Here is a 20,153-nt window from a genome sequence, read left to right as displayed (position 1 = left end):
AACACACAGCAAAAGTGCTTTTCTTCAGAGTTTTTGTCTTGTTTCTTTTCTCAATTATTTAATTCTTCTTAAATCAATAAACATTTTATAGATAATAGTTTTTTCTTGTTTTCAGAAATACACTATCTGACAAAAGTCTTGTCGCCTATCCAAGTTTTAGGAACAACAAATAATAACTTGACTTCTAGTTGATCATTTAGCAGCATCAGAAGTGGCTTAAATGAAAGGCAAAGGCCTCTAGATTACGCTTATTTTACCAAAATAAAGCATGATCATGCCTTGATTTTTAATTATTTAATTAAGACAGTAAGGTCTGACTTTGCTTAGACAAAATTCTTGTCACTTAACAGAAATAATATGCAGTATAGAATATAAAGTCATGCTGCAGTGGAAGAAGAGTTAATATGGTGTATGACTCTTATGAGCTTGGAGGACTGCATACATACGTTTTTGCAATGACTCAAATAACTTATTAATAAAGTCATCTGGAATGGCAAAGAAAGTGTTCTTGCAGGACTCCCAGAGTTCATCAAGAGTCTTTGGATTCATCTTTAATGCATCCTCCTTCATTTCACCCCAGACATGCTCAATAATGTTCATTTCTGGTGACTGGGCTGGCCAATCCTGCAGCACCTTGACATTCTTTGCTTTCAGGAACTTTGATGTGGAGGCTGAAGTAAGAGGAGCGCTATCCTGCTGAAGAATTTGCCCTCTCCTGTGGTTTGTATTGTAATAGGCAGCACAAATGTCTTGATACCTCAGGTTGACGATGTTGCCTTCCACTCTGCAGATCTCTCGCACACCCCCATACTAAATGTAACCCCTAACCATGATTTTTCCTTCACCAAACTTGACTGATTTATATGAGAATCTTGGGTGCATGTGGGTTCCAATAGGTCTTCTGCGGTATTTGTCATGATTGGGATGCAGTTCAACAGATTACTCATGGGAAAAATCTACCTTCTGCCACTTTTCCAAATGATCAAAAAGTCAAGTTACTATTTGGTCCTCTGACAAATGGGATTGACGACAAGACTTTTGTCAGGTAGTGTGATGTGTCCAAATTAAGTGAGTATTTTTCTTCAAACAATCAAATTAATCAGCCGGCGGGGTAACTTCATATCAAAAACAAGATTATGTTGCTTGTTTTAAGTAAAAAAACTCAATTTTGAAACATAACTTCTGAAAACAAGACTATATTTTTTTTATTCATCTAGAAAATGCTTCTTCATTTAAGAATTATTAAGCATTTTGACTAGAAACAAGACAAAAACTAAAAAAGAATCACATTTTTTGAAGTGTCTACCAATGTTCAACACAAACCCAAAATACCAAACATTTCCCTCAAACCGCCGATTAATGAACACCATTTTTTAAACGTCTATGCTCTTTATTTCCACAAATAAGTGTTTATACAGTGTACGATTTTCTTATCAAGAAAAACAGCATCAACATCAGTATGAGATTTAGCATAATTACATTAACCATAATCATTTTACTCACTGTTTATGAATACATCTGCTCAGTTTTCACTCTTTAATGCATCGCGGGTATAATCACCACGACAGGACAGACTCTGTTAAAATATTTGAACGTTCTGACTGCTTCTAATGGATGTAAAAGAAAGAAAAGGTGGATGGGAGCATTTTACACAGCAGCGAGCAAGAGAATTTGGTTTGCTTAAATAAATGTACTGTAAAGCGTCAGGGTGAGTGAGAGCAGTGTGGAGTCTTCAAGCGCGTGCCTGCTGTTTCTGTTGGAAGTCTGCGATTCTGCTCTCCATCAAAGGGCGGAAGTGACGGATCAAGCCCTGCCAAGGAAGAAAGGCACGTTTAATTAAAAGGCAGCATTTAGCGACGTTTGAATTATTCAGATATAATAACATGACATGGAGCGTTCCCACTTTAAGCCAAATATCAAATTCCAAGACTTTTTCCTGACTAACACGCTGAATTTGCATGACATCTAATAATGGAAAAAGCAGGCCGTTGTTGTGCTTCTACATTAGCGATACAGTGGGGGAAATAAGCTTTGAACATGTCATGTTTTTTCCTAGGAATAATATTTCTAAAGGAGCTGTTGAACAAAAACAATACAAACATAAAAATCTGAAAAATTTGTTGTGTTATAACAATGAAATGACACAAAGTGAAAGTACTGAACTACTGAAATGTATTTAATACCTTATATAATAGGCTTTTTTGGTGATGACAGTTTAAAGACGCCTCTCATATGGAGAATGAAGTCACATGCATTGCTCAGCTGTGAGTTTTTCACAGACTTCAATGGAGTGTAAAAATCTTGATAGTTCTGTGCGTCTCGTCTATCAAATCTGATCTTTATTTTGTATTTTCTATTGGAATCATATCAGGTGATTGGCTGGGCCATTCCACAGCTTGATTTTCTTTCTCTGAAAGCATTTGAGAGTTTCCTTGCCTGTGTTTTGGATCACTGTCTTGCTGAAATGTCCACTCTGGTTTCATCTTCATCCTTATGATAATGTAGATGTTAGACTGAAGCAGCTGATATTCATTTACAACGACGAAGGGCAGAGGGTTGCTGAAGAACTACTGAAAGATTTCAGCTGCTGTCTGGGCTTTCACTGCCTTTCTACACCTCCCTTTCTTCATGTGTTCAATACTTTTTCCCTGCGCCATTTCATTTTATTACACACAACTTAATTTGTAAACTAATTACATTTGTTTTCCTTGCATATATGGATGCTTCTTTGGTTGTTACCCATATCTGTGGAAAATTTCATGTACCTTTAGGAAAAATGGTGATGTCTTCAATACTTATTTTCCCAGCTGTATATTCAAACAGTGTTATTTACGTTAATTACGATATTTAAATCGAATATCATTCTGCATGACTTTAATAGCCACTATGAGAAAAAAAAGGCATTATTTAATAAAACAAAAACATATGGGGGAAAAAAATCTTACATTTAGGTTTTTTGTCATCCAAGATTGTTTTAACAAACTAAAACAGAGTAAAACTATTGGTCAAAAAACATTTTAATTGAAAACAAATGAAAAAAATAAAGTACAAAATAAATAAAAACTGACAAGTAAATGAAATTAAATAATAATTAGCAAAAACAACACTCAAAAATAACTTTTACTGCTTGTTCAAACTACTTAAAATGAGTTGAAATAACCCAATTGAAGTTTCTTGGAGACAATTTAATTGCTTCATGTGTAATCCATTTAAATTTGTAAAAATGATTAAGTTAACTTAATCGATTTGTGTTGGGACAAGAAGGAATTATATGGAACACAGCATTTTTTTAAATAGTGTTCAGAATTAATAAACACTCATTCTGTGGTGTAAAATCTTTATAAAAACACCTGAAGGGGCTTTTGGCAAAAATAATCTAGACATTTTTTAAGATATCAAATGAATAAAAGTCAAAATTCTGAAAAATTAGGACTATCTTTTTCATATTAAGTTTTCATAACTGACAAACAACATATAATAATGTCCTGACATTCAACGTCTGGAATAAACCTTTTAAAATTCCATGATATTCCATGACCCGTGGGATCCCAGGACATAAAAATAGACATTTGTTTCACCTGAACAGGCCATGCGGCTCCGTCTCCTAAAGCGCAGATGGTGTGTCCCTCAATCTGCTTGCTGATCTCCCAGATCATGTCTATCTCTGCTGACCGCGCGTCGCCTTTCACGAAGCGCCACATCATCTTGTTCATCCAGTCCACTCCTAAGAGCCACACCACACAATGACTGACATGTAGTAGATCGTGCATGTGAACACGTTTATTCATATATGGTTGAAGTCAAAATGATTAGCCCTCTCCTGTGATTTTTGTTTTTATATAATATTTCTTAAATTATGTTTAGGAGAGCAAGGAATTTTACACAGTATTTCCTATAATATTTTTTCTTCTGGAGAAAGTCTTATTTGTTTTATTTCAGCTAGAATAAAAGCAGGTTTTAATTTTTTTAAAGACATTTTAAGATCAATACTATTAGCCCCCTTAAGCAATTTTCTTTTTAAATGTCTACAGAGCAAACAATCGTTATACAATAACTTGCCTAATTACCCTAACTAACCTAGTTAGGCCTTTGAATGCCACTTTAAGCTGAATACTAGTATCTTGTAAAATATTATTTACTAACATCACAGCAAAGATAACAGAAATCAGTTGTTAGAAATGAGTTATTAAATCTATTATGTTTAGAAATGTGTTGAAAAAAATTGTTCCGTATATACAAAAATAAAAATATACAGGAGGGCTAATAATTCAGAAGGGCTAATAATTCAGGAGGGCTAATAATTCAGGAGGGCTAATAATTCAGGAGGGCTAATAATTCTGACTTCAACTGTAAGTGCTGATTTATTTTTACCCTCTCTGCAAGGAGTGCACTGCCCACAGCTCTCATGCTTGTAGAATTCAATCAAACGGGCGATAGCTCGGATAACGTCAGTCTGTGAAGTGGAAAAAACATGAAATGATCACATGCTCAAATTATCAGACATATTATTGATAAAAAAAAAAATGCAAATATTATATTCTTAGTCTAGCAGAGATAGTATGTTATTCAGCATCAGTAGCTATATTTACATCTAAAGATGCGAAAAACTTCCAAACTGGAATAACAACGGCACATACATTTTTCACACATTTTTTTCTTATCAGATAAGTCCATCCTACCCAGTTGTGCACATAAGCATTTTATGCTCATTTTCACAATTTATGCACATCTTGGCACGATACACCATAATGCGCATAAAATGGGTGGATGGATTAACGTCATTTTTAATGACGAAGACAAAAAAAAAATGTTTTCAGCAAAAAAAATTCAAAATTTACAGCAGAAAATTGCATCATAGAGGTAAAAATCTGTGATTTTATAAGCTGGTGATATTAACAGGACTGAGTTGCTTTTGCTGTTGGTAATTTGTTTACCTTTTACCGTACAGTTCTATGGGCTGACATAGACATAAATAAATGAAAAAGAAAAACACTAACAATTACGATAATGTAGTATAATATAGTTTATTAGCACTATTGCAAGACCATGTGGTAATTCTGTAGCAGCTAGACAACCAGCGGAGATGCATTAACAGGTTCACGCCTGACATATTTTTTAGATATATGTGCATTCGCCATCTTCTTGTGTTTATGTCTGTACTAAACATGCTGAAAGACTTCATGCACATCCTCACTGCATTCTTCTGTGATTTTAGACCATCCTGCAGCTTGGTTTGTTTGTTTGTTTGTTTACAGTGCCGTATATACTGTAGGTGTAGAATACATATCACACCATTTTAAACCAGTTTTACAGTTTCCATCAGACATTTCAATAAATGATACATGTATGAGTGCGAAACTTTTAGAATCCCAGAAAAACAAAAAACACGGATCTAGCCTTATGGATCTAGCCTAAATACAGCCTAGTAATTAAAATAACTGGCTAATAAACTAGCCGGTAACATGGTACTTGAACGGGGTGTTCATAAGACTGTCATGAAATCTTTATAATCATGACTTAACACATGTCATGAACGTGAATGAGATTATATGCATGCTTATACCAACCATCATTAAGTGTTTGTTATGACAACTTTACCAAGACAATAAAACCTGTCATAAACATGATAGTTTTTAAATCATTATAAATGTCGTGAATTTTATTACAGCTTCATTAATATAGTTTTTGACCTCAACTATAGTTGTACAAGCTGAATATGTCATTAAAATGTTTTTATACAATTATGACGCTCTTAAAAATGATTTGAGAGAGTAATGGAACTTTGAATGAGACATTTTAATGACAAATACAGTTTGTTCCGCTAAAACGTGATCAGAAAAAAATATTCATGACACTCATGTTTATGCCAGATTTATGACTTATTTACTTTATTTTTGACATAATTAGTTATGGCTTCCATACTCATGTTTATGCCAGATTTAAGTTATTTTGTCTTGGTAATGTCAAGTTGTCATGACAAAGACAAAAACAGGTTGTGATGTATTTGTTTATGTCAAGTTGTCATAACAAACAATGTCATCTTTGATTTTAAAACAATATAACTGAACCAATGACACCTAATAACAGTTGTTATCAGCATGCATAAAATCTCATTCATACGATTATAAAGGTTTCATGACAGTCTAATGAACACCCTATTTAAGTGTTACCAAATATCCTATCAGTGCACCTCAATAAAAACTATCATATTAAGTGAACAAAAAAAGATGGTCAAATATTAAAGTGTGTCACAGAAACAAAACCGATAGCATGTTACTTTACAAATGAACTCACCGATTTATCCATGACAATAAGTGCTGCAGTGCCGAGACCAGTCTGAGCCTGAATGAGGGCATCGAAATCCATGAGAACGGTGTCGCACACATGTTGTGGGATGAGTGGTGTGGAGGATCCTCCGGGAATGACACACAGGAGATTATCCCAACCACCCCGGACACCACCTACATGAAAACCATCAGTTAAGACTCCATAATCACCTCAGGAATAACCATTTCCATGTCAAATTCATATTTGATTTGTCACATGAACAGTATGATATGCAACAAATTGCTTACAGAAACATTTGTGACTTTGAAATTAGTAATAAAAAGATTGAGGTTATGCAAATTAAAATAAAAGCAAATATAAAGACTTTAGAAGTGCATCAGAGAGGAAGGGGTGTATCCTATAGGTGGTATCTCACGTGCAGCTGGCCTGAGGTGTACCTGCATGTCTTTCGATCAGCTCCTTGAGGGGAATGGACATCTCTTCTTCCACTGTACAGGGGGTGTTGACGTGGCCTGAAATGTTGAAGAGCTTGGTGCCGGAGTTTCTTTCTCGGCCAAAACCTGCAAACCATGTGCCACCACGACGGCAGATGGTTGGTGCCACCGCTACGGTCTCAACATTAGCAACAGTCGTGGGACAGCCAAACACGCCTGCAACAAGAACATGTCATATTAATAACTGATCGAATAAATAAAATACACATTTAAATCAGGTCACTTGAACAAATAAGAAAAACATAAAAATAAAGTGAAATATTATCATTCCAGTAGAGCTGCACAGTTTAGTTTAAGTTAGTATTATGGTTTTAGTTAGTTTTTTCCCTTTTTACTTCATTTGCATACTATTAATGTTGCAGAATTTATTCCCCACAGTATCCAAAATGGTATCGAATATCGATATTTTTCAAGTTATCGTATCGAAGTTGGGAATTCCAGTATCGCAACAACACTACAACACAAGGACAAATACAATTATGATGACATAAAACCCGAAACTATTTATAACAGATCAATTACGCTGAAAAAACTACTATACATTAAGACCTTAATATAAATTAAATGAAGAAATGTTCAAAATTCCATTAAATACTCCAGCTATTTTCCCCTTTTTACTTCATTTGCATATTAATGTTGCTGAATTTGTTCCCCACTGTATCGAAAATGGTATCAAATATCAATGTTTTATAAGGTATCGTATCAACGTTGAAAAATGAACAAGGACATACAAATATGATGACATAAAACTTTAAACTATTTATATCAGGTCAATGATGAGAAAAACAAAAATCTACTATACAAAGACCTTAATATAAATTAAAATACCGAAAAATTCTATTAAATACACATACCTAAAAGATCTCCTATATAAATAAACTAATAAACTACAACCCAAAATCTGGGTTATAAATAAACCCAAAATTAAAAAAAATAAATAAATCAATAAAATAACATAACTCCCCATTGTTAAAAATAAATAAAACTGCAAGTTAACCATGTTTATATATATATATATATATATATATATATATATATATATATATATATATATATATATTTATATATGCCTTTTGTAAAGCTGCTTTGAAACAATAATTTTTGTAAGAAGTGCTATACAAATACACTTGAATTGAATTGAATATGGCGACGAAGTGGCGCAGTAGGTAATGCTGTTGCCTCACAGCAAGAAGGTCGCTGGTTCGAGCCTTGGCTGGGTCAGATGGCGTTTCTGTGTGGAGTTTGCATGTTCTCCCTGCCTTCGTGTGGGGTTCCTCCGGGTGCTCCGGTTTCCCCCACAGTCTAAAGACATGTGCTACAGGTGAATTGGGTAGGCTAAATTGTCCATAGTGTATGACTGTGAATGAATGTGTATAGATGTTTCCCAGAGATGGGTTGCAGCTGGAAGGGCATCCGCTGCTTAAAACATGTGCTGGATAAGTTGGCGGTTCATTCCGCTGTGGCGACCTGAGATTAATAAAGGGACTAAGCCGAAAAGAAAATGAATGAATGAATTGAATTGAATATAATGGTTATTGACTTACCCACATCAGCAGGGAAAGGGGGTTTGAGACGAGGTTTTCCCTGTTTCCCCTCGATGGACTCGATCAGAGCAGTCTCCTCGCCACAGATATAAGCTCCCGCTCCACGCATCACAAACACGTCAAAATCATAACCGGAGCCACACGCATTTTTACCGATCAGCCCGGCTGCATAAGCCTCATTAATGGCCACCTGAGAGAAACACACAGAACCACAAGAGTTCAATACAAATCAACTACAGTGTAGATCAGTGGTCTCAAACTCAAATCCTGAAGAGCCACAGCTCTGCACAGTTTAGCTCCAACCACTTCCAACTACTTCACCCGCTTATTTGTCTGTAGTAGTCTTGAACACCTTAATGAGCTAAATCAGCTGTGTTTGATTAGGGTTGAAGCAAAACTGAGCAGAGCTGCGGCCGTCCAGGATTCCAGTTTGAGACCTATGGTGTAGCACAATCAGCCACATTTATATGGGAATTACACTGGAGATTTGACTCACAATTAATTGCAATAATGGTTGACAACAATAAGTAAAATATGCCATTTTTTATTTTCTCAGGCAAACACAGTGAATACATTTTAATTTTTGAGCGAAGTAACTCATTAATAAGCATTGCTTAAAATAAGTGGACGTGACAACATTTTAAGTCTTCAAAAGAACAAAAAATACTGGCCAGCATAAATGAGTACAGCCTGATAGCATCAAATTTAATACCATTTAAGGTTGTTAAAATACTATTATAAATGAAATTTCTGACTTATACAGAGCTAAATGCTAAGGATTTTCTAATGGCACGGTTGTGCCAATGATTTTGACTTGCCTCATCGAAACAATTTTAATTTTGTTATTACTTAACCACAAATTTTTAAAGTGTCAAAACAAGCAACATCTAGTTAAAATATTTACAATTTAAAAGACTATATAATAAACTAAATTTATGCACAACGGTCTGTCTAAAATACATGGGGAACTTCTTAACAAATCTTATTATAAGGAAGATAATTACACCAAGTTTTATGGAGGTAACTTTACATAGACAGAGGACATTAAGACCTGTTTAAAATGATTTAAGCCCTACAACACAACATTCAAGTAAATTTAAGACCTTTTAGAACCTAAACATTTGTTTTTGATATTAATTAAGAGTTTTTAAGACCCTGCGGACACCCTGAATACATTTCTATGAGACAGATTCGTCTCTCTTTTAAATGAATACTTCCTATTTATTCTACATTAGATAATTCGATGTCAAAATTTAAGCCATTTCAAAATAATTAATGGTGGTGATGCAAAAATGAGCATAAACAAGAAACAAGGAGGACACAAAAATATTAGGTTTGGTTGAATTTATTGTAGGGTCTAACTGTTTTTGAGCACCTCAATTTAATACCATTAAAAATATAAATACCATTTTTAATGTAATCGTGGTCACTCCAATAACAAAATTAGGCCAATATCTTTAAGCCGATAAATAATTTAAAAGTATTTTTCCCACTGGTTAAACCACTTCAAGTGCTTTCTGCCCACCACTGCTTTATTATTTTACTGGTATTTTTATTTTGGTTAATGTTTTATTAATGCTGTTTTTGTTTGTTTTTTTTATAAAAAGAAAGTTGGCCAAAAATATGAATAGTTGATTAATAGAAGTTCAAACATCAGTTCTGAGGCTAAGGTTTTAAAATAAAATCAGTTGTTTACCTTTTATGTTTGCAATCATGCAAAAAAATATGAAAATATAACACATTTATCGGCCGATATATCGGCTCTCGGCCTCCAATATCGGTTATCTGTCACAATTTAAAAGCATTATTTTTCTTATTTTAAATATCTAAAGTATCCACAATCTTTGTGTTAATGAATGTACATGTTTAATAAAACTGTTATGCAAGCATGCAGCAATACGCATAGTAATGAAGATGTAAATAAATTAATCAATAAATAAAGATCTTATTTTCGTCTGGGCTCGTTTTCTGCCTCCTTACCTGCAGGTTGGAGGACTCATTGTAAAACTCTCCGCGGATGTAGATGTAGGCAGCTCGAGCTCCCATGGCCCTGCCGGCGACCAGGCAGCCCTCGATCAGCTTGTGGGGATCATTACGCATGATCTCTCTGTCCTTACATGTCCCAGGCTCTCCTTCGTCAGCATTTACCACCAGATATTTAGGCCTGAGAGGAAACAGAGTATTAGCGGGGGCTAAGCTTTCACATCTGCCTACTGACCTTATTCTGCAGTGCGGAAGTGTGCTTGATTTTGTGATAGTTTAATTCAGTGGCCTATAGCAGTGTTTCCCAACCCTGTTTCTGGAGGCACAACAACAGTACACATTTTCAATGTCTCCCTTATCTGACCCATTAACTTCAGGTGTTGGAGTCTCTTCTGATCCTCTGCTGAGTTGATTCAGGTGTGTTTGATTAGGGAGAGGTTGAAAATGTGGACTGTTGGTGTGCCTTCAGGAACAGGGTTGGGTAACACTGGCCTATAGGAGAAACAACTAGTAATAATAAATGGCAGAAAACTACTTGCTTTACAAACAAGTGTGTTCATGACTTCTACATAAAAAGTAGAATAATATCATAAGAAAATACCAGTTTGCAACATCAAGCAGCATAACAAGCTGTTTTTAATGTCTAAATATCAATGTAAGTGAATGAGACCGGAAGTCTCAAGCCAAAAAGAGTAAGTCACTAAAGGGTCATGCCATATGTATGAATGAATGTTGTCATGATACTGGAATTCTTAACCTATTGATTCTCAATACTATGTTTGATAATAGAAATCCAGAGAATTAATGAAATAAATTAATGCCATAGCACAGAAAAAAACAGTCAGTATAATAACCCACGATTATTGACTTTTCAATTGACTCTTGCATTTCATCTTTAATCTTATAAAACTTGGACACAATATGGACATTTTTGACAGTCCTGGTATGAACCTGAACTGTTAATTGTTGAGTTGTGGTGGTGAAAACGTACCTGCCGTCACTGGGCTTGTTCATGAAGCTCCACTTCATCCCTGTTGGGAATCCAGCACCTCCTCTTCCCCGCAGCCCGGAGGTCTTAATCTCATTCAGGATCCAGTCCACTCCTTTATCCAGAATCTCCTTGGTCTTGTACCAGTCACCTCTCCTCAGGGCACCCTTCAGTCTAAAATACAGACACCATTCAGCAGATTAAACACAGCCACTATTCCAACAATAATACTTTTTATAATGCTTCATTGTGTACTATAAACATGTACCTTATGTATAAATACAAGTCAAAGAAAAGATGTCCCATCAAGCAAAAAAAAAAAAAAGAAAATAGATTTTTATATACATAGTAAACATAGAATATGCATTTAAGGTGTATAGTATTTTAAATAACTTTCGTGACAATAAAATGTCAAAATATGAGTGAAATTGTACACTGTAATTCAGAAAAATAAATATATTTAAGTTAAAAATGAAACATTAATGTTATTTTAATCGGTGCTTATTAAAATCTATAAAAGTGGTCAAACTAAATTTGATTCTAATTCTGTTGCTTTGAAGGATACATTTAATAAATAAAACAATATATATATACACACGTACATATACATATATACATATATATATATATATATATATATATATATATATATACACATACATATACATATATATATATATATATATATATATATATATATATATATATATATATATATATATATATATATACACACACACATATATACAGTTGAAGTCAGAATTATTAGCCCCCCTTAATTATTAGCTTCCTGTTTATTTTTTCCCCCCAATTTCTGTTTAACGGAGAAAAGATTTTTTCAGCACATTTCTAAACATAATAGTTTTAATAACTCATTTTTAAAAACTGATTTATTTTATCTTTTATCCCTGATGACAGTAAATAATATTTGACTAGATATTTTTAAGACACTTCTATACAGCTTAAAGTGACATTTAAAGGTTTAATTAGGTAAATTAGGCAGGTTAGGGTAATTAGGCAAGTTATTGTATATTGATGGTTTGTTCTGTAGACTATTTGACTTAAGGTTTTTAATTTTTTTTTCATAATTGATTTATCAACTTTTAATACTTTTTAAGACCCCGCGGACACCCTGTTTTAAGAAGCCTTCAAAAACTAAAGTCTTGTTATGTTCCAGGTTTTTTAATCATCTAATAAAAAGACAACAATAAAAAGTGTTTAATAAATAAGATTGGTTAGATGGAAAATACAGTGAAAAGAGTAATAGTAAAAAAAAATTATTATTCCTCTGGTGGATTTCTATTTTCAAAACTGATATTACTGAACCTTTATTAATAACCAAGCATAAAATCAGCAGATTACAACAATTTATGAAGGATCAAGTGAAACTGAAGCCTGGATGAATGGATGTGATATGAATAAATTAAGCAAAAAAACAAACAAACAAACACACAAGTCACACATTTATTTAAATAAATCTTGTAGACACCATCCAGAAAGAAAAAGAAAAGTGTGTATAATTTCTCTAATGCTTATAATAATTAGAAAATACTCAAATCAGCCCTCAGTTTTACATATAATTCATAATACAGTTAAATAGATTCTACCTCCAATCATGGCGTCCATACAGGTTAGTGAATATTCTGTCCTGGTCGGCAAGAGGCCCAAATTTGGTCTTCTTGGGTGTTTCCTGTATGACACACAAACACACTGATTATTGTTGTTGTGCACTAATGATTAGTGATGCAGCGAGTGGATCAGAGTGCTTCACCTGTTGAGCTGTGCTGCTGTAGCGGAGCAGAGTCCTGCAGTGTGGAGCAGAGGTGGAGGACACAGAGCTGCGTGAGGCTCCAGCTACAGCCACAGCCACAGGAGCACGGGACACCCCGCTGCTCAGAACCCGACTAAGAGCTGGAGAGCCGAGACACGACAACATCCTTATCTGGAAAACAGGGATGAAACGGAACAGTGAGCATCCCTCAGAAACAAAACTGTAGAAAGCATTACCATTTAAAATAACACTCCATTATTTTTTTTAAATAGGCTCATTATGCTTCTCCCTTCGACAAAAACAGTCGAGGTTCACTATTTTTTTTAATTGATTCAGACGATCTTCGTGTCTGGCGGAGGCACTTTTAGCTTAGCTTAGATCATTGAATCAGATTGGACCATTAGCATCTTGCTCAAGAATGAAGCAAGATTCTTGATGAAGCTCTTCTTGTTGAATCGCTGAATGCCTCCTCAATTGTAAGTTGCTTTGGATAAAAAGCATCTGCTAATTTGACTTAATGTAAATGAACAAATAGTATGGATAACTGTCCTATTTAAAGACTGATGGAAAATGAACAAGTTTCATTCAGGTGTAATAATCAAGGAACTTTGCTGCTATTCCATGACTGCAGCAGGCACAATGATATTACACAGCTCAAAATAGTCCTCAGCCAGGTAAAAACGCAGTGTAATGTCATTGCATCTGCTGCAGCCATAATACAACAGCAAAGTTCTGTGATTATTACGCTGTAATGAAAGTATAGTTTCTAAACATATGAGCATAGAAAAAAAAATATTTTCTGTATGTCTTTATGTTATTTTCGAGTACACATGTAACTACAGTAGAGTCAAGCTTTAAATAGAAAATTATTGAACCTTTTGAGTTTTTTGAGCAAGATGCTAATGGTCTAATACGATTCAATGTTTTATGCTAAGCTAAGCTAAAAGTGCTCTTGTCAGACCCAGAGACGGGCTGAATGGATTAAAAAATGAAATTGTTTAATGCTGGGAGACATACAGTTGAAGTCAGAATTATTAGCCCCCCTGTTTATTTTTTTCCCTGATTTCTGTTTAAAGGAGAAAATTTTTTTTAACACATTTCTAAACATAATAGTTTTATTAACTCATTTCTAATAACTGATTTATTTTATCTTTGCCATGATGACAGTAAATAATATTTTACAATATATTTTTCAAGACACTTACACTATACAGCATTAAGTGACATTTAAAGGCTTAACTAGGTTAATTAGGTTAACTAGGCAGGTTTGGGTAATAAGGCAAGTTATTGTATAACGATGATTTGTTCTGTAGACTATCGAAAAAAAGTTGGCTTAAAAGGGCTAATAATTTTGTCCTTAAAATGTTTTTTAAAAAAATTTTAAAACTGCTTTTATTCTAGCCAGAATAAAGCAAATAAGACTTCCTCCAGAAAAAAAAATTATTATTAGACATGCTGTGAAAATGTCCTTGCTCTGTTAAAGATCATTTGGGATATATATATATATATATATATATATATATATATATATATATAAATTCAAAGGGGGCTGATAATCCTGACTTCAACTGTATACATGTATATATAATCATTATTAATAATTATTAACAGTGTATTTTTATTTAGCTTAACTGGTCAAAATAAGTAAATGACAAAAAACCAAATCATCAATTATTATCAGTTACTTACAGTTACAGTTAATTATTAACTAAATAAGTAACTGAAAAAAATAAACCAAATTTTTTGAGCAGACAACTGGTCAAAATAAGTAAATGTTTCATTTGTCATAAATTAAAAGGTCTGTGTTTTCCCAATAAATATTGCTTTCTTAACTTTTCTGGTTAAACTATTTAAATTGTGTTGTCTAGAAAGGCATATAAACATGTCTGAAAACATGGCATGCTTTTGTTATCATCTCAAACTTTCATTTTGTGCTCTAAAAAGATTTTTTTTGTTTTACAATATAAAGAAATGTCATTATTAGTTCGCAGAACATTTTTTTAAAACTCAAACACACTAAAATGGTTACTTTTATTTTTGCAGCTTTACACATAGACAACCAGAGAAAGCGTTAAACATCTAGATAAGACAATCATATTAAATTACTTCACAACATAAGCTTTTTGAATTTCAAAATTATAACAATCCATAAATAAAAAATAACAATCAAAACGTCAACAAATGTCATGAACAGTTAACTAACGTACTCAACACTACAAATGACCAACACTTAGCTCAGCAGCAGCCATAAACACACAACATTTAGTTCAAACACAACTTTAAAATTAAACATTACTGCATAAACGAACTAATTAGGTTTAACTCCTTCAGCAAGATACAAGTTTACTCGTTAAAATGGACTCGTCCCGCAGTGACCTCCATATTTACGCTCATGACATTTGAGGGACTGCGGCATTGAACAACGCTTAGTTACTTTATAATCTGCCGTGACATATTACACTGATTAACGTCAAACTACAGGAGCAAAATGTCGAAAAATTAAAACAGCAATAAGAGAAAGCCGAACCGCTGCTTACCTTCGTGATCTCCCTGGATCAGCGTTATGAAATAACAGCGGAAGGAATATAGTGACCGACCCGGATGTAATAACAGCGGCGGCCTGTTTGTGCGCGGAGGCGCTGTTGCTCACAATAAAAACAAAATAAAAATGTGATTCAAATAATCAACTGAATAATATGTCTGTTAGAATAAAGCCAAATGAGCCATATATACCATCGTGTAATAAGCATGAAAACACTTTTAGACTTTCTGCATTTTTGTGAATTCACATAGGGTTCAGAGAAAAAAAATCTAATTAATTTGACACTTGTCTAGTACAAATGGTTTTGTTGAATAATTACAGTGCAGTTCTTTCACTATTTACTCAAACATATATAAGGGAAGTATGAAAACACAGCTATAAATCTTAATTCAAAGCATATTCGGGAAAAAAGACTTTGTTAATGTCATAAAACTGTATAGCAGTTTGGAGATTAAAATAAAAGCAATTTTTTATGTCAAATAAACACGAAAATGATAAACACGAAATGATAAACACGAAAATGATAAATAAACACGAAATATGGGCTATTGCTTCTATAGTTAAATATGTAGCATGTAGTTAAACATGCTAGCCTATTTGGAAATGTTCAAGCCAGGCAGGCACACATCATCATAAAACATTAATATTAGGTTAGCTTTAGGTCGTGACGCCACAATGCTGAAAAAAAAAAACAGCTTAAACCAGCCTTGGCTGGTTGTTTTAGCTGGTCGACCAGCCCGGTTAAAAGGGGTTTTGGCATTTCCAGCCTGGTTTCCAGCCATTTCCAACTTGGTCTTAGCTGGTTAGGCTGGGAGATGACCAGCTAAAACCAGCTTCTATCCAGGCTGGGAGTCCAGCCAAAACCAGCTATGTCCAGCTTAATCCAGGCTGGTCAAGCTGGTTTTAGCTGGTCATTTCCCAGCCTGACCAACTAAGACCAGACTGGAAATGGCCAAAACCCCTCTAAAACCAGGCTGGTCAACCAACTAAAACCAGCACTAGCCTAGGCTGGTCTAAGCTGTTTCTTTCAGCAGAGCAGGTGACCAAAATTAAATGTCTAGTCAGTGTCTAAGGGCAATGTTATTTTGACGTCCAATAACGACATCAAATGACGTTGATATTTGGCTGATTTTTAGTTGTGTTAGAAAGGTTGTGACCAAAATCCAACATCGAGCCAACATCTTAAACCAACGTCATGTCAAATACTGACATTTATTTTTCAGGTATGGCAACCAAAATCCAACATCTGATAAACATCATATTGGTAATGTCCACACAACGCCAAGCTGCAACATCATTAAACGTTGATATTTGGTTGATTTTAGGTTGGACGTTGGACATTGGCACCTTGGGTTCTGACATCAACCCGATTTTCATTTCCAAACAAAATGCAATGTCCCCACGACATTAGGATACAACGTCAATCTGACGTCTTGTTGATATCCTGTGTCTGCTGGGAACCAATGATACCTGATAGGCTATTATGTTTTTTTAATTATATTATTATTTGGAGCCACTCTAGTGAAGTCATATATAATTTCACCATTTTATTTCATATTATATGAAAACAATTAGGTATAAATTAAACGACAATTCCTTGAAAATAATCATCACATATTGTGCAGGTGAACAGATGTACTTTCATAATTTAGTGATGTGGAAAACATTCAATTTCATAACATGCAGGCTTATATTCACAATCCAAGTTGTTCATCAATAACAGTCATAAATCAGCTCCAGGTTTTACACTTTAGGGGGGGGCAAAATAATACATATTTTTATTTCTATCCACAGAACAGACATTTTTCTAACAAAATCTTAATTTAAAATGTCCTTGTCCTAAAGCACACATCTGAAAGCAACCTCTTCTTAAAGGGGTTTTAACTGATTATGACAGATAAGTAGGACTCAGGGCAAACGGAAATGAGTTTAATCAGTGATTATGTGACTCATATTGTTTAATACTTTAATTTGACGGTAAGATGACACTGGGCAGTACGTCTCTGCTCAGCCTCGTCTTTCTGTTAACAGGCCTCTTTTGTTTCAATGCATGATCCTTAAGTGCTCGAGATCGATCTGGAATTTAGCGTAATCTCAATTATTATTGTATAATAATAAAAAATAGAACTCTAATTGATTGTTTACCTCCATAATTAATAAATGATCAAATGTCCTTCCACCAGCAGCACAACAGTGATCAATGTGTCAATAAGTGCAACAGGCTGCTGGATGGATTTTCAATGTAAACGATGTTTAAAAATGAGTTATGAGTTGCGTAAACGTATGCAAAACTATGCAAAATGAGCAGGGAGTAAATCTGAAGGCTGCAGGAGCTGAGTAGTAACTACTGTATATGTTCCCTATGGCAAGTCAAATTAGCTTAAAAAGCACAGTGTCACTCATCATAATTACAATGGAAGTGCAGAGCTCTTAAATTCAATTGTTACTAGTAATAATTTCAATTAGGGAGCTCTCTAATTTAATTCCATAAGAGCTTTTCAATTAAACACATCTTTAATTTATTGGAGAGCTCTGTGATTGTATTCTGAACTGAAGCACTGCATTAAAGAGCTCTGTAATTGTAATTGTTATTAGTAAAAAATTACAATAGTACAAACTCAATTGTAGCGCTCTGTGATTATAACTGAATAGAAGTCAATGGAGACATGTTACTAGTATAAATGTTATCGTAAAGCTCCCTGGTTGTAATTCTGTAAGAATTAACCGAAAGGGCTCTCTAAATTTAATTGTTACTAGTAAAAAAATGAATTACAGAGCTCTCTATTTGTATTTGTTACTAGTAAAAATGCAGGGGAAATTAGAGAGCTCTGTAATTAAATTCTTGTGAGCCATTATGATGAGTGATGAGTGGCAATTTTAAGGTAATTTGGATATACTAGCCATATGTTCGAATTTGTAGTTCAGTTCTGATTGGTCCAGTGTTCTGACAATTACATTTAGTCCTGTCATTTTTAGCACTGGGCTAAACCAACTCATTCTATGTGTGCAAATGCAGGGAAATTTGTAACATTTAAGGCCTTGTAAAGACCTTAAAACTTGTGTAAAAAGTCAAAAGAGCAGCAGGAATCCCCCTGACTCATACACAAATGAAAATCTGTTGCAAAAAGACATGTTTTTAATGGTTGTATTGAACAACACTGCCCCTATGACATTAAAAAAACAAGTTTGCTAGAGCATTCTGCCCTTTAAATGGTTATGTCTTATGAAATCACATCCTGTATTTGGTTTGTATAGCTTTCTTTGGTCTGTGTTGTGCTCTTTTTTCATATTTCGAACCATGTCAGAGCTCATTGGGAAGTGAATGAGATCTTGTTCATTAAATGAACTGCATTAACAGAGCGAGTGCATCAGAATTTGTTTTAATTAACCAAACCTGCCAAGTGTGAACACACCCTTAGAAAAAAATAAACGAGTAATTTTGGGGTGTGTTTTTTACATGGTCATTTAATTTTAACATATGAATATTGCTTACTAAATATTGCTGCATATATGCTGATAATGGTTTATGTCTGAAAAAACAAATCATAAGGATCCAGTTTCTCAAAAGTCAACTACAAAATGCTGGGTTCACACTAAATATAAGCATTCGTGGGAGTAAATTACCCAGCAGGCACCGGACACCACAGACATAAACTTGATGTTGGACTCCAATGTCAGACTAACTTTGAATTTTGGTTGTATATGAAAATCAGTTTGACGTTAGAACCCAACGTCAGTTTGAGGTCAGATTCCAATGTCAAGATGATTACACAACATAAAACCAACCAAAGATAAACGTCTACTGATGTTAGACTTTGACGTTGCATATAAGTCTTATCATAACGTTAAGCTGATGTTGGATTTTGGTTAGTTAATGCCACAGCCTAAAACCAAACAAATATCAACGCCAGCTGACGTCAGTATTAGATATCCACTGATGTTAAATTTTGCTCACGTGACGTCGCAACCAAAATAGAAATAAAGGTCAATGTCATATGATGTTGTGTGCCTGCTGGGTACCTACAAAGTCAATGGAAACGTGGAAACAGAAGCGAATGTCTACTGACTGCACAAACGGCGCAGAATATGTGATGTGTTTGCATTAAATGTGCAGCATTCGCCTAAAATTAAAAAGAAAGTGAAGTTCAAAAAATAAACCCTGAGTAAACTAGAACAAGTGACACAATCGCGTGTTCTTTTCGCGTTTGACGAGAACCCAGCATAAGTCTAATCTTATTTAATGCCTGACAAAAGTCTTGTCGTCGATCCCAGTTGTAAAAGTGACAAATAATAACTTGACTTCTAGTTGATGATTTGGAAAAGTGGCAGAAGGTAGATTGATCTGATGAATCATCAGTTGAACTGCATCCCAATCATCACAAACACTGCAGAAGACCTATTGGAACCCGCATGAACCCAAGATTCTCATAGAAATAAGTCAAGTTTGGTGAAGGAAAAATCATGGTTTGGAGTTACTTTCAGTATGGGGGCGTGTGAGAGATCTGCAGAGTGGATGGCAACATCAACAGCCTGAGGTATCAAG

At 34.4% G+C, this 20,153-nt stretch overlaps 1 protein-coding gene across 1 annotated transcript; it reads right to left on the bottom strand.

Annotated features, from left to right (window-relative positions):
• Positions 1-279: 279 nt before the first annotated feature.
• On the bottom strand, positions 280-15,686 carry ndufv1 (NADH:ubiquinone oxidoreductase core subunit V1). Its single transcript, XM_056479813.1, has 11 exons — positions 15,606-15,686; positions 13,069-13,239; positions 12,905-12,987; positions 11,301-11,471; positions 10,307-10,490; positions 8,327-8,516; positions 6,726-6,938; positions 6,295-6,461; positions 4,372-4,453; positions 3,579-3,724; positions 280-1,810 (listed from the first exon to the last, which is right to left on the bottom strand). Exons 2-11 carry the CDS (start codon positions 13,231-13,233, stop codon positions 1,733-1,735), a joined length of 1,479 nt encoding a protein of 492 aa, XP_056335788.1. The 5' UTR covers positions 13,234-13,239; positions 15,606-15,686; the 3' UTR covers positions 280-1,732.
• Positions 15,687-20,153: the final 4,467 nt, after the last annotated feature.

This window comes from Danio aesculapii, chromosome 19 (genome assembly GCF_903798145.1).
Source record: "Danio aesculapii chromosome 19, fDanAes4.1, whole genome shotgun sequence".
Lineage (NCBI taxonomy): Eukaryota > Metazoa > Chordata > Actinopteri > Cypriniformes > Danionidae > Danio > Danio aesculapii.
This window is presented reverse-complemented; position numbering and strand designations above follow the sequence as displayed.

Bases quoted from the DNA above. Each gene is read 5' to 3' on its own strand.
- ndufv1 (XM_056479813.1), bottom strand. From the start codon at position 13,233: ATGTTGTCGTGTCTCGGCTCTCCAGCTCTTAGTCGGGTTCTGAGCAGC. The intron at 12,988-13,068 runs GTGAAGCACTCT...TGTGTCATACAG, and splicing joins ACAGCAGCACAGCTCAACAG to GAAACACCCAAGAAGACCAA. The intron at 3,725-4,371 runs GTAAAAATAAAT...TGTGGCTCTTAG, and splicing joins GTGCACTCCTTGCAGAGAGG to GAGTGGACTGGATGAACAAG.